The sequence below is a fragment of the Pollachius pollachius genome (assembly GCF_949987615.1).
Source record: "Pollachius pollachius genome assembly, chromosome: 3".
Classification (NCBI taxonomy): domain Eukaryota; kingdom Metazoa; phylum Chordata; class Actinopteri; order Gadiformes; family Gadidae; genus Pollachius; species Pollachius pollachius.
In genome coordinates this window covers 17,761,492-17,776,070 of record NC_136936.1, presented here as the reverse complement: position 1 = coordinate 17,776,070, position 14,579 = coordinate 17,761,492, and the positions used below count along the sequence as shown (strand labels likewise).

Genomic DNA, 14,579 nt, shown 5'->3' with positions numbered 1-14,579 from the left:
GCCGCAATGGAAAGAAGAGGAGATAGGAAATTACCAAGTAAACCAATTCGCTTACTGAGTAGTCCAAATTCAATAAAAGGAGCCACTTAAGAGTGGGTCTTTCTTCTCTCTTTTGGAAATCGATGGGAATAAATGTTGATGAAGCCCATCTCTCTCTCTCTCTCCTTTTGGTAAATTGCATCACACAATGTATTAATATCAGCACAACTAGTTTAATTTACGAGTGGCTACCCTACTTTTTTTTCACACATATTATGACCTTAGACATAGCTAATCCAAAACGGCATTCTGTGACCGAAGATGAATGTCTTCTGAAAGAAATGTTATTATTTTTTTTAATGCCCCTGAATCCCGATGATTCAAAGAAAGCAATGGCCGATCATAACCCCAACCAATGCTGTGGAAGAACAACATATAGTTGGTGCTTTACAATAAACATAGTACTTTGTTTATACATATTTTGTGACTCAGCTGATTAATGTTCTCTTCAAGAAAGGGAGTGAGCGTGCATGCCCACTCGTTGGAATGGTCTCTGTAACTGCTATCGGCTGACTGAACGAAGACAAACAGAGCTCGGAGTGCCGGAGCTCAAAGCCTCAGCTGGTGTTGTATCTGCAACCTCTTGTTCTTCGAGTCCAGCCCCAGCGGTGGGACAGTGGGTGTATAAACTCCTCTCTCTCGTGTGGGCTGCAGTCCTGTTGGTGCTGCAGGTGCCCCAGACGGTCCTTCCGGCGCTACTCACCCTGTGTAGTCCACAGCTCTTGCCTCGTTGCTGTGCTGGGGGAAAAAAAATATTATCCGAAAATGTATTTTCAGTGGAAGTCTTTTAGGCACAATTATGAGAATATTTGTTTATTAACGGGCTTAAAGTTGCTCCAAATTACTTTTTTTCTATATGTCCAAACGATCCAATTAATATTTGTAGTCCTAAGCTCAAAATTCAAAAGGCTGGAGAGCATTTTAGCAAGATGATTCATGATCATTTAATTGCCCTGTTTGCGTAACAACAACAACAAAACTTTTTGTTTTGTTGCACAATTTCTGATTCGAGAATTGGGTGGGGTGTTTTGAACAAGCACAAGAAAGAACCAGTGAGAGACCAGTGGGAGTCTTCATGGCGCTGTAGTGCCACCGTGTGGCCATGTTGCTGCAGTTGCAGGATTCTGTTTTCAGTGGGGGTTCAGCTGCTGTTGAGGTTCCCATAGCTGTCTGCTCAGCTCTTTGATGCGGTGTCGACGGGCAGCATGGCCTCTGTGCACCTTTTCGTGTAAGGAAAGAAAAAAGCACATTTTAGTTGTACATATCTATCCTTATATGTGGTCTGTTTCTGAACCTTGAATCCCCATTTGGAATATTCAGTGTGATGTATAAAACAGACAGGGATTTTTTACCTCTCCTTTCTTTGTATGTGCTCGGTCCCAGTCTGGTAATCACTAAATACAAGGATTGTTTGAGTTTTCTTTTGAATTCAAGTCTTGGGACTTTGAAAACCTTTCGCTCCCATGTAGTCCTCCTCCTCAGAGGAACTAGCAGGCGTGGGATGGCTTGAGAAAGAGCTGTCATGGTGGTCAATCACCCGGCCAACAGCATCACCACCAGCCTCTGCACCACGCTATCTAAACATGTTGCAGAGGCTGGAGGTGATAATGCTCCAGCATCACCTCCAGCCTCTGCAAAATGTCTAGATAGCATGTCTATAGGGCAGGGTTTCTGTTACAGGATCAAATGCTACACAAATTACAATGAATGTTGTTTTTGTGCGAAGGGAATACTTTAGACGACAAAGGCAACACAAAACGCTAGTGACAAGCAGGGCTATTAAATCTGTAAAAAAAAAAAAAAAAACACTCACATTTTAGTGAACCACGCTAAAACATGAAAAAAACACGTTCAAATTTTTTAAGTGAGTTACATTGCCCAAGGTTGCCGTAGTCTACAGGTGAACAGAGCTTAATAGTATTATAGCAATATTTACTCTCTTTTTTAATTAATAAGCGACGTGAGCACAAGTTGAACGCACTCTCAGTCGGTTCTTAGGATGCTTCAAGGGATTTGGTGAATGATCTAGTTACCATGATGACTACTGGGGCGCTGCCTGAAGGATGACGGGAAAAGTAGTGCGAAGGGGTTGTTTAGAAAGTTTGGAAATGAACAAAGCCTTCCAAATGTGCATTTAAGCGATGGAAGGCGGTCATTGCAGCCTACTGGCAATTCAACACACTTCGCGTGTACCCTGCCAATGAGATCAGTGCTCTCAGCCTTCATTGGCAGGTACACGTCAGGTCTTTGGGTTAACGTTAGTCAGCCTCCAGTACTTGTCAGGGTCTATTTCTGTCCATATATGCACTTTGCACGTCACTGCAAACTAACGGCCTCCGTGCCGACGGACAGCTGAAGTTGCCAATCACTCGGTCGGTGCTGCTGCCTGGAAGCCAGCCCACCAATCCCGCAGTGATGGAGTCCGAAGGACAAAAATAGCCTCCGCGGTGCGGCGGATCAGTCCTTCACCCTGGGAACTAATATTAGAGGGGGACGCCTGCTCCTTTAAGAACCTACTTGTTGCATTCTACATCTAATATTGTGACAAAAATGGTTATCAAAGTATTTCTTGCCTCTTCGTCCGGGTCGACTGCGGTAAGCATGTGTCTGTGCGATTGAATTGTGTTAAGAAATAAACTTTACGCATTATTTGCACTGTGGAATTGGTCCTGAAGCAGATCGCTTTCAAAAGGGAGACAGAGATTTTTGGAGTCCCATTCGTCGTGCGTTAACTTCATTGGCCTATGCACTTTACTGTGTGGCTGTATGTGAGCTAAAATTGTTTGTGTTAGAGTTACTTTGTGCGCTGGTGTTTGGTTATTTCGCTGTGATCACATACCATACCAATAAGGGCAACCTCTTAAAAAAGACCCCACCATTGACCGGCAGTCTTTGGAACATCTTTGTGTAGTCTGCAAACTTGCTTGAACAGGTTTCAGTTACACGGCTCCTCACTTGTCGCTCAGCAAAGGTATATAATGTCATGTCCCTGAGCGTAAACACAAGGTTTGCTATTTTTCTTCATACACAAATAGGTCTACACGTATTTACAACAGTGTTTTTTTATTTTATTTATTGTTTTTTACCTTGGCCTACCCTAAATACAATTATAAACTTATTCCAGGAACCAGCTATATTATTGTTATGGTCGTTTCCCCTGTTTGGAAGACACCACAACTTGTGTTGTGTCCCCCCCAGATCAAGAAGAAGCAGCAAGATGTGGTCGGGTTCCTCGAGGCTCTGAAGGTTGAGTACACTCCACTAGACATCGCCTGCAATGAGGACAACCGCATGTGGATGAGGGAGAACGTCCCTTCAGAAAAAAAGCCCTCCAATGGCATCCCTCTACCCCCTCAGATTTTTAACGAAGAGGGCTACTGTGGGGTGAGATATTCCTAAATGGATGGCACATCATATATTGCGTTGCAAGTCAACTCAAACCCATGCTTTTGTATGTCTAAAAACAATTCAGAGTGAGCAAGCTTACCAACTTGATAAATGTTTGAACATTTAACTTGGTGAATTCCCTCTGCTCTGACTGACAGTCTAACCGGACACATGATCTTCATAGATGCAAAATGATGTTGCTAAAACACACACTTTCAATTACTGGCCATCTAGTGATTAGCTATATAATTTATATGTATCGCAAGATGTTACAGATTCAGAAGGTTAAAGGATGTCCTCTCCTTCCATACAGGACTATGAAACCTTTTTCAATGCCAAGGAGGACAACCTGGTTTATTCATTTCTAGGGCTGGACCCACCCCCAGGATCCAAGGTGGGAACTCCTATTACACCCATGCACCTATCTATTGAGTCTATTTTAATATTGGCAATTTACATGGGCCTAACAATGAATAAGTGGGATTGCATAATTTAAATACGTTTTTGTGTATTCTTGGTTACCTACTTAGGGCATTAGTGTAAATGCTTGTGTAACGGAATAGCTCAGCCAATGTTCTGTCCTTAAGGTCATTCATGACAGTGTTTAACTTGAAGATAAACATTAGTTAAATACAACCTCTGCCGACTTGGAATAAGTCTAGATAAATACCAAATTTTGCACTTCATAATGATGGATGAAATGTGTAAGGTCGTATTTGTAAAGCTGAAGGATTTCACAAACGCTCCGCTTGTATATTGGGACTCGCCTAGGTCAGGGTGATCGTGCGTAGATATAACCCTGCATTTCCCTGATACAGGAAGCGCTACAGGCAGAAAAAAGCGCTGTAAAGGAGAATGGCACACACGTCGAAGAAACCAGTACAGAGGAGAACCTTGATAAATCAATAGTAATGCCTTCCTTGCTTCTAATCATCCTTCCTTTTTGATGTCCGTTCTCCATTCCTCCTTTTTCTCTTTACCCCCCACCCCCCCAGATCTCTTCACTTTTCCTCTGGTTGTCTTGTAATCCATCCTTCAATTCCCTTAGGCTAATCTGCTCACAGTGATTGGAATGCAGCTAATCTCTGTGTTGCATGCATGTGTGACATTAGTTTCATTTAGAATAATGTATCCCTTTTTAAATATATAGATTATGATAATCCATGATTGCATTTGAATTGACTTGTCCTATGTTAAACCTAGCAGTTCATAATATAATGTCTTAACAATATATAGCTTGTTGTTTTTCCAAATGTTTTCCCTCTTTAATTTTTTTGAATAGTTTATTTTAGATTGTTTATACATTTGAATTGCACCATATGCTTCCATGCAAGCAACCTTCCTTAAAACATTCCAAACTAAAAAGTATTCCCTTACAGCCTTTTAATCTTGTTTCATCCCTCCCACCTAATCCCCTTCTCCCAACATCCATTTACTTTACCCCCGCGTCCTCCTTGATGGCAAGTTGTGATGTTATTTTCAACCCAGAGTGAGGAGGTTCCTGTGGAGGAACGCAACGGGAAAGCACACGGGGAGGGAGAGGAGCAAGGCACAATAGGAGAAGTGGAAGGGGAGGCGACGGAGGAGCGGGCCGTGGGGTTGGAGGAGGCCCCAGCAGAGGGGGAGGAAGAGGAGGCGCTGGAAGAAATGGAGGACGCTGTAAATGCCCCCTACCTTCAATCCTGTGCTGTGGTCCCGCACCTCCTACCTCCTCCGTCCTTCCGTATAACATGACCCTATCCGCCCCCCTCTTAATATTTCGATTGCTCTCCTACACCCTCAGTACCGCCATATTCATCATCTTCTGTGTTCTCCTTTTCTCCCTTCCATGCCTGTGCTCTCTCCTTGTCAATGCCGCCCATTTCCCTTCCATTCCAAGAGTTTGTCTCCTTTACCAGTTCCTGTTGTTGTCCCCCTCACACCTATACAAGTTTGTACATGGACACACACACACACACACACACACACACACACACACACACACACACACACACACACACACACACACACACACACACACACACACACACACACACACACACACACACATACACACACACACACCTGTTTTTTACGTTTACCCACATTCCATTTGACTGTACCTTTTTTCTTTGGGTTGATCTGTTTGTCGTCCATCTTTCCCTCTCTCTCTCTGTTCACATTCTGTTCTCCATGGCAGTGACTACCATTGTACTTCTTGTCCCCCTCACCATAGGTTGTGTACTTGTGTCATGGTGTGTACGTAAACATATGCATACTGTGCACTTCCTTCTGCCTGACTTTGTGTTCACCGAGGCCTTCCTGTGTGTGTGGGTCCAATCTGTGTGGTCATGCATCGTAGGATTAGAGGGAAGGGTTTCTGTTGAAATCTGAATTTGTATAAAATGTATTAGATAATGTCATATTCTCAAAGTATACGTTATGAACATACATTTCTTTCTCCAGGAGGCTCGTGCAGGGGAGTATGAAGAGGAGGTGAGTTTCACATAATTTTGTATGTATACTTCAATAAAATATATATTTAACTATTTTTTAATAATGACCTCCCCCCCCTTGTCTTCTGCAGGAAGAAGCTGACGAAGATAAGGTAAACATTCATTTTTCAGTTATTGACCAAAACTGGCAAAAATGCACTGTAACTTTAAAGGACATTTTTACGGCCTATTAAACCTTAAATAGGTTTCCTTGTAGTAAGCTTGGTCGCCGCATCAATAAATGCATGTTTTGTATAAGTAATTCATATATATAATTTATTTAATAGCAATCTACTTGCTATGTTGCTTTTGGGTCATTAAAAAAACAAAAGCGTGACTAAAGTGACTCATTTTATTAAACAAACGATGACTTAATATTATTTTTACTGCTTGTTACTGCTAAAAGCCAAAATGTTTACTGACAGTGGATGATATACAACAGCAGTTTCAAGTGGTAGATATTTTCAAAGTAAATGTTTAGCCTTCATAATGTCACGTATTGGTCCATGAGGGACCATTCTGTTCTATTCCATCAGGCTGCTTGAATCTTATCTGATGCAGTAAATTGTCTATATGGATTTTGTTGAGCCATGGGCCTTATTGCAATCAAATACTGTGTGCCTTGCAGTTTACTTTTTAATTAGTTTGACCATATCTCTTCTTTTAGAAAAATGGTTTTGTATTTAACATTGCCAAAATGCTATATTATGATTTATCTTGACCTACATCCTATTTTAAATAAACATGTTTTTGTAAACAAACCCCCACCCCCCGCCCCTCCCAAGCCAATGGGAGTTAATTAACAAGGTAATTCCGTACACAATTTGTAGGAAGAAGATGACCTGCCAGTGTCTGAGGTATACACTGTTCTCTGAGCATGGGTTGTTAAACACTACAGTAGTTGTAGCTTTTCTTTAGTCTCTTAATTTTCTGGGCCCATAGGGGGCTCCCTCATTTTCTGCATCTTTTAACTCTTCTTCATTGTTTAACTGTAACGATTAACCTTCATTCCTCTCCGTTGTAGCTGCTTGTAAACATTGTGTGATTTCAGTGCCTGGAAAACCATCTCTCTTCCTCTTTCTCTTTATCCCCACTTAAAACTAGCCTTTTTAGGTCTACCTCGTCTTTCCCTTTTCTCCCCTCCTGCAGGTCTCCTGGGGAGTGGGGTGCATTTTGTGCCAAACAAACCACATTCCTTTTCCTCTTGCATGTGTGTCACACCTCAAAAGAATTAGGCGACAGTAGAACATACTACACATTATACTTTTTTATATATTTATATGTATATGTGTGAGCCTCACAATGTACAACTTCATGTCTTAAATTCATATTATATCACTTAGCTGGTTTTAAACTAATTCAATCAACAACTACAAACACACCAATCTCCCACCAGCCCATTTCTAAAAGTGAATTTATATGTATTTATTACCTCCACGGTTAATATTGCATTAGTTTAAGTATAACTACCGCCTCACACCTTTTTTTTAGTTGCATGCTGTTTTAACAGACATACACCACAGCTTTGAATAACTTCTGGCCGTTTTTTCCACCTCTCGGTTTGCTTCCCACAGGAGGAACAGGATTTGCATTCAGAGGTAACTTTGTCGGCGGCCATCTCTCCCTATAGTCACCAGTCGTGTGGGTTTGTTGTGGCCAAGAGCAGGATTTTTTTTCTACTCATTCTTTGCACAATGATTTCATGTTTTTATTAGTTTGGGAGGTTGGGACGTCGTAGTTTTAGTGCCCTTGCTGTCCACCATCATCTTTATATCCTTAAGATTGTGTCATTGTCTCTTCCACCGTTCCTTCTATCATTTATTGTTTTCCTTCTTTCTCTCTCCTTCCTATTTAACTTTTCTCTGTTTTCACCTTTTCACCGGATGGTTTCTGTAATCCATCTCCCTCTCTGTTGCTCTCTCTCATGTGCTTAACGTCCCGTTTCTCATTTATTCCCCAGTCTCGTTGCTGTGTCCTGACAGCCTGAAATCGTCCCTGTTGTTACCATTCTCACCCTCCCTGTCCCCGTCCATAGCATGTCTTGTCTAAAGTTCCCTCCCCACCACGCTCTCTCTCTCCTCCTGACCTGCTCTCTGTTACCCCCCTCTAGGAAGAAGAAGAGCTGCGACAGCTTGAGGTAGATTGATGTGACATTTCCTCCTATAACCGCTTTTCCTTATATATCTTTTTTTTTTCTCTCCTTGTCTTGTCATCCGATCACTCCTCAATTTCACCACTGATTTCATGTCTCCTCTCTCTCCCTGTTGATCAGACATTCCTTTAGTTCTCCCTATTGTATCGCAAGTTTCCACAATTTAGATTTGACAGGCCTCCTCACAACATGGTGTCTTATAGCATTCCAGACTGATTCTGGGGAAAACAGACTTATTTAGTCAAGTGATGGTGCAATTGAATACGTCTTTATTACATTAATTTGTTATAAAGATATATCCATAACTTTCCTCACCTTCGCTCTGTAAAACACACAACAAGCGCGCACACACACAAAGCGGCCTGTATGCAAACACGGGTATACACACTACTTTTATTTCACACTGGTCATTGACTCACTTGAAATGAACATCAATACAGGAGTAGACTGTGTAGGGAGACTGAAGGTAATTCAGTATCATCCCTATTCACAGGATGCCATCTCCTGAAACCCTACCTGATTGAAATACAAACACACACTGGAGGAAAAAGGGCACTTTTGTGCTGCTGTTCTGCAGTCTGAAAAGATGACAAAATAAACCCCTTTCCTCCAAACAATCACTGTCTTCACCTCTTCCATCACACGTCCTCCTCCTATATTGCCTTCAATCCTCTCGTCCTCTCCCTCCCCTTTTCAATTTCCTTTGCTGTCCTCACCTTTCGTTGCAGGAGCACGATGAGCCAGTCACATCGCAGTTATTTTTGCCATCGTGTTTCTTTTCTTCTTCTTCTTCTTCTTCTTCTTCCAAGAAGGCAGTAGATGTTTAAGTTTGCATATTTCTCCCTCGCCCTCTGCCCAGTACGCCCACCACCTGCCCTTACCCCACCCGTCTATAATTGTGCTGCATGGACTGCATTCATATTACTTTTCCATCTGGAGCTCTCCGTGTGGTGCATGGGAGATTGAACTGAAGCCTCAGGTTCACTCTGTGTGATTACAGTGAACAACATTCCTGCACTTGCCAATCCTCCCCGTTTGTGGTTCCATGGACCAACACATTTGATAGATTTCTTTATATATATCTTTTTTTTAAATGCTTAAACCCTGCTTCCCTTAATATCCATTTCCAATAGGAAGAAGATGAGGCGGAAGCCGTAGAGGTACTTTTCAGATGTCCGATTCCCTTTTTCCACTTGGCATGGTGTGGATGTTCTGACAGTGAAATAAATGGGCATCTACCTGCATGTGTCTGCACATAATGGACGATATGGGTTCATGTGAACATTCACTTTCTTTCTTCTCTTGTAAAGGAAGCTGCCAGTCATGGTTTCTAATCCTCCATTTGGGTCTTTAACCAGTTTGTTTTTGAGGTTGCCATTGAACAGAACACTGCATTGTACCCGTGTAGTGTTGTCTCTGTGTAGAGCCTTCGCTCAGTGTCCTCATAGTGCATCCAGAGACTGTTTCTCTGTGCCTGCAGGATGTTTTATTTGGTAGCTTTTATCTTGTGACTGCATTCAAAAGGCATTTCATATGATACGATTTTTATGGTTTCCCAAAGTTTACCCACAGGGAATAATTAGGGCCTGTTTTTGAATGGGCTGGTTGACCTGAGAAATGCTGAGCAAATGGGTTATGGTGAAGTTCACTTTCCGCTCCCAGTACTGGGGATATGCCTTCCTTCTACATCTTAGATTGGGATTATCCTTGTTCGGGCTAAATCTATTGGAATTATGATATTATGGCAAACTGAGTGTAAAGGAAGGAGCTACCACTTGCAAAGCAGTATAATGAAAAACATATTAATGTGTTTATTTTTCCTCATGTTGGAGCCCAGGGGAAATGTGTGATCCAATCTTTTCACAAGCGATGATGCGTGGCAGCTTCAGTGGTCCTGTTGAGCAAGTTTGCTTTGCACCTTCACTTTATGGAAAGACCACTGGGACCCCTGTTCTTGTAGACCTCTCTTAGTTCACACGAGAATTGACCTTTAAAAGTGTGTTGGACCTTAACACCATTTCATCTATTTATTGAATCCATTTTTAACAGCTTTAGTGTGAGCTGGATTTGAAATTTCCCTACTTCTACTAACTTTTAACAAGACTTTTGTTCTTGTGATGCCATTGGGTTCCATTTTGTCGCCGCCATCCCTAAGCCTTCTTAACTTCATCCATTAACTTAATATCCTCCAATCCACTGCCGTTGGCTCTGTGGCTTCATGGAAACCTTCCAGTCCTTCTTTCTCTTTCTTTGCTTTGAATTTACCTTAGGAGGAGGAGGAGGAGGAAGATGTGGATGAAACAAAGGTAGTAATACAACAATCCAAACAAACATTGGACTGGTCGTTCTCCCAAAAGCCCCTGCACAAGCCAACAACCCACCTCCCACTCACGAGTTTAGTTTAAAGATAGTAGTCTGGTAATACAGGATTTCTTCAATCTGTAAGCAATACCTTTCTCCAACCGGACCTAACTCTTGCTGAAGAGCATCAGGCCCCCTTGCACTGCACTATGTGTGTGTTGATTTTTGTGTCTTGATCTGGCCAACGTTCCCCTTTGCAGATGTTTGGTTGAACAATATCCTAGTGAATGGGACCACAATTTCCCTTGTGTTTCTAGTCAAATACAAATAAGGGTAAATGACTCATTGTATGAACAATTTTTAGACTAATTTTTCAACCATGGCGCAGTGTTCTGCCAGGACCTATAGTTCACTTACAGGTGTGTCTCTTTCCAACAGGAGGATGAGTAGTCGGAGCTGGTGAGCGTCGGATGATGAGACCCAAGCTTACTCAGGTAAACTGCACTGATAGTCTTACAGCCTCTTCCGCAGTACCCCACTCAACCACTCGGTGGCGGTAGAACATTATGTGAATCAGTAGATGGTTAACCCTTTTAAAGTTTGGCAGTGACCTAATCAGATTAATTGGAAAGATAAGCCTGCATCCAAGCAAGGAATTGCTTTTATGTGCCTCATTGACCCCAATGTCAAATTTAAAGGCCACCTAATTGCAACATTATTAAACAACCTCTGCATTATTTATAACGCGGGGGCAATAACATCCAGAAAAGTATTGTGTATGTGTGTATATGTATATATCTCTCTGTGTGTTGTTCATTTCCTAGTAAAATCATACTAATGTTAATTATTAGTGCTCAGCCCGAATTATTGGATATGCATTCTGCCGATAGCTATTGGAATCTCAATTCAGTAAAACATTGGTTCCGAATATGCATACCCATTAAAAAAAAAAAAAAAACATACATGAAGGCTTCAAATAGTGATAGCCAAGGGATAAAATATATATAGATAATATTTATATAATGTAAATGGATGGCTAGGATCGTGAAACATAAGACATAGAAATAAGAGGTTGTGGCGAGCAGGGGGTAATGTTTTTTGAAGGGTTTTAATAAAAAACGAATTAAGCAGCTATTTTGAACTTTTTCCAAAAAACACTACCAACTAATAATAACGGGTTGGTTATTTAATAATCCTGAATAGAACCGGTAATGATGTTTTTTTTTCCTTTTTTATAACGATCTGTGCGATTCACTCTAAGTAAATGGCGCTAGTCCTGCCTTACCAATTAATCAAAACTTTGCCCCATGTTCAAACCATCTAATTGTTTGTGATGATTGGAAGCAGGCCTACTCTCACATTACGGAAGTAGTGTGTCTTCAGAACACTGAAGCTCTGCTGCCACAGAGTCACGCTCTGACTGATGAGTTGATCTGAAAGCCACCGACGTCCAGGTGGCTTTAAGTGATATGTAGTTTCGCTTTTTTACACCGTAGAAATGTGAAGGAACAACTTCTCAGTTGATACAAACGCGATTCAACAGCTATGGTCTCCGCCGTCTCCGAATCAGGCATGGAAAGATCTGTATTGTTAATTTTTTTTGGTTCTCTCTCCAAATATTCAAATATTTGTTTGAAAAACCTAAAGAATATTCAAAGTTTTAAATGATGTATTCGGGTAAGCCCTAGTAATTATATTACCGTTCACCTTGGTATGCACGCATGTCCCCCTCCGTTAACATTTTAAGAAAAGTCAGTATAAGGATAAACCAAACGGTATGTTTGTGGTGGATACCAGAATCTCCCTAGGCAAAAGGCTTAAACTAACACACTCGCACGCACACCCATACACACATGCTGACAGGTCCTGCAGGGTGAGGCTGAGCCACAGAACAACCCAGAATATCTCCTCTCTCATCCATTTTGGATGCTCTTTTTAGGCTCTTGAGGCAGGGGGCAAACACCGCCACCATGATTATGATAATAATAATCATAATCATAATCTTCAAAGCCTGACTCTGTTGATCTCTTCTGTCAGTCACGTGTGAGCGTCTCTCTGCAGCAGTCCTCCAGGATTCGGGGGGGATAGAGCTGCTTGGTTAAAGGCTTTTTATGCAATGGCAATTTTTTGGGCTGTTTCCCCTGTAGCATCCACCCCCCATAAGCCCTTGTCATGCCTTGTTACAGCCAAGCCTTAACAAGAGCCATTGGTGGCTCAGGGTGGATGAAGATGATGATGATGATGATGACGATGACGATGATGATGATGACGAGGGCAGTGTTGGTGGTGGTTGCCTAACACTTGGTTTTGGGCGGGGTTTTGTCAGTTTGCGCTCCGACTGAGTTGGATGACCTCATTCATTTTTCATCTGTTCCTACTTGTGTTCCAGCCCATTTTGAAAGCCCTCTCAGAATCCACCCCCCGGCCCCACCCTACGCCACTGCCCACCAGGACACTCCTCTGGGGGGGCTGTCTCTGTTCCCCAACCACTGGACCTTTACTGGAAACGTCATGTTCCACAGGGGCCCAAGAAAGTCCTCCAAGCCCACCGTCGTATTTACCCATTTTTGGCGATTGACTGCAATGTTGACCTAATTTTTATATTTCACTTGTAGGTTGAACAATGTCGTCTAGTGGAGTCGTGTTTTGTACAGTCAATGTGAAAAGGCAGTCGATGTGTGTGTGTCTGTAAACACTTCTGGTACATTTTTGAACACACTGTTTCAAATTGGTAATTTTATACCACAAATAGTAAATGATAGCTGTTACTATACACACCCTTGATTGCAAGCAATTTCTGAACCAAAAGTAACAAATTTGAGAAATATCACATTTTCCGCCATTTTCAATACACTATTATGACGTACTAATGTCTTAGAATTTCATGCAGCGATAGCTGTTTAAATGATGTGCCTCGATGACTGCGAAAGGAAATTATTTGTACCAGATGTATGAATGTAACCCAAGAAGCCCTTACACCCACATGAGTGCGAGACACACAAACACTGTGACTGTGTGTATTATCTCCTGTGCCAGAGGTTCTGCGCTTCTTCCACTGAAATATTGCTGTTTTTAAGACTTGCACTTTGTGGACATGCAGTTTAAAGCACAAGTCGGTGACTAAGCCACAGACACAAACAAGGATGACATCAATAAAATAGTTGTACAAAAACGACAACGCGACCGCATTGTGTTTTCATTTTGAAATGGTTAGCTGTTGATGGATATTTATAGACACACAATAGTCACGTTTGTACAGTGCCGGCAGGAGTCGGTGGCAACGTGGACAGCACAAAAAGGTTTTGTCCTTGGGGCTAGTCGAAGTAAAGAGGCTGCATCATCTGGGTTTAATGGACTTCCACAGGGTAAACGTCCATTCCTAAATGCTCTCATTCAAAGTGCCCCCTATAGCCTTATTGCTGGGAATGTGGAGTGGTGGTGGTTCCACAACACTGGGCCACAAACGGGAACAGCTATCGATATTGTCGGCTTGATTTTCTATACAATTTTCTCTAGAATTGGACCACAATCTACAACTTGACTTTACTCCCTATTTCATTAGAGCAAGTTGTTGAAATCCCTCTGGAGTCGATACAATTATGTGTGAAGGCAGGTCTCAACATTTTACAGGTGTTTCTCAAGGGTCGGTCGCATGAACACATCAGCCCTCATCCATTTATCTGGGTGGGTGGGGGGGGAACTAAAAAGCACATTATTCCCCACTATGACTCACTGTGTGTTTACTGCCCTGCAGGGCAAAAGTTCCCATCACCTGCTTGTTTTTGGGTAATATTTAACAGCCAGAGTGGGGAATGGGGGGGGGGGTCAACTTATGGCAGAGACCCAGTGACTGGGAGATCAGTGTACACGCGGCTTTATTTTCAACACAAACCTTGAACACCTGCTATTGCAGCCACACAGAAGCCACGCCAAGGTGAGTACTAAATACGACAAATACTAACTATGTTGTGTGATGTTACCTGTCTATGAGAGTGCTGTACACAATTCGTAAATAATGCACAAAAACCTGCAGTTGTACTTTTACCACATACTTTGGAGATGTGCCAATGGGGACAAATCACTAATTGTATTTTACTAGTGAAGTTATGATATAGGTCCATACTATAGTGTATGATGTTGATGTCATTGTCCAAGTGATGTGTTGCTGCCGAGGAATTTGTAAGAGACAACCCATGTGCCTGTAGCCTGTGGCCACGTCCTTGTTC

At 42.1% G+C, this 14,579-nt stretch overlaps 1 protein-coding gene across 1 annotated transcript; it reads left to right on the top strand.

The window, feature by feature from the left end:
* Positions 1–2,578: 2,578 nt before the first annotated feature.
* On the top strand, positions 2,579–13,373 carry sh3bgr (SH3 domain binding glutamate-rich protein). Its single transcript, XM_079732799.1, has 14 exons — positions 2,579–2,634; positions 3,238–3,423; positions 3,740–3,820; positions 4,245–4,334; positions 4,915–5,085; positions 5,872–5,901; positions 5,993–6,013; positions 6,731–6,757; positions 7,475–7,498; positions 8,011–8,037; positions 9,186–9,212; positions 10,326–10,358; positions 10,792–10,847; positions 12,743–13,373. The coding sequence occupies exons 1-13, from the start codon at positions 2,590–2,592 to the stop codon at positions 10,801–10,803; spliced, it is 774 nt and encodes a 257-aa protein (XP_079588925.1). The 5' UTR covers positions 2,579–2,589; the 3' UTR covers positions 10,804–10,847; positions 12,743–13,373.
* Positions 13,374–14,579: the final 1,206 nt, after the last annotated feature.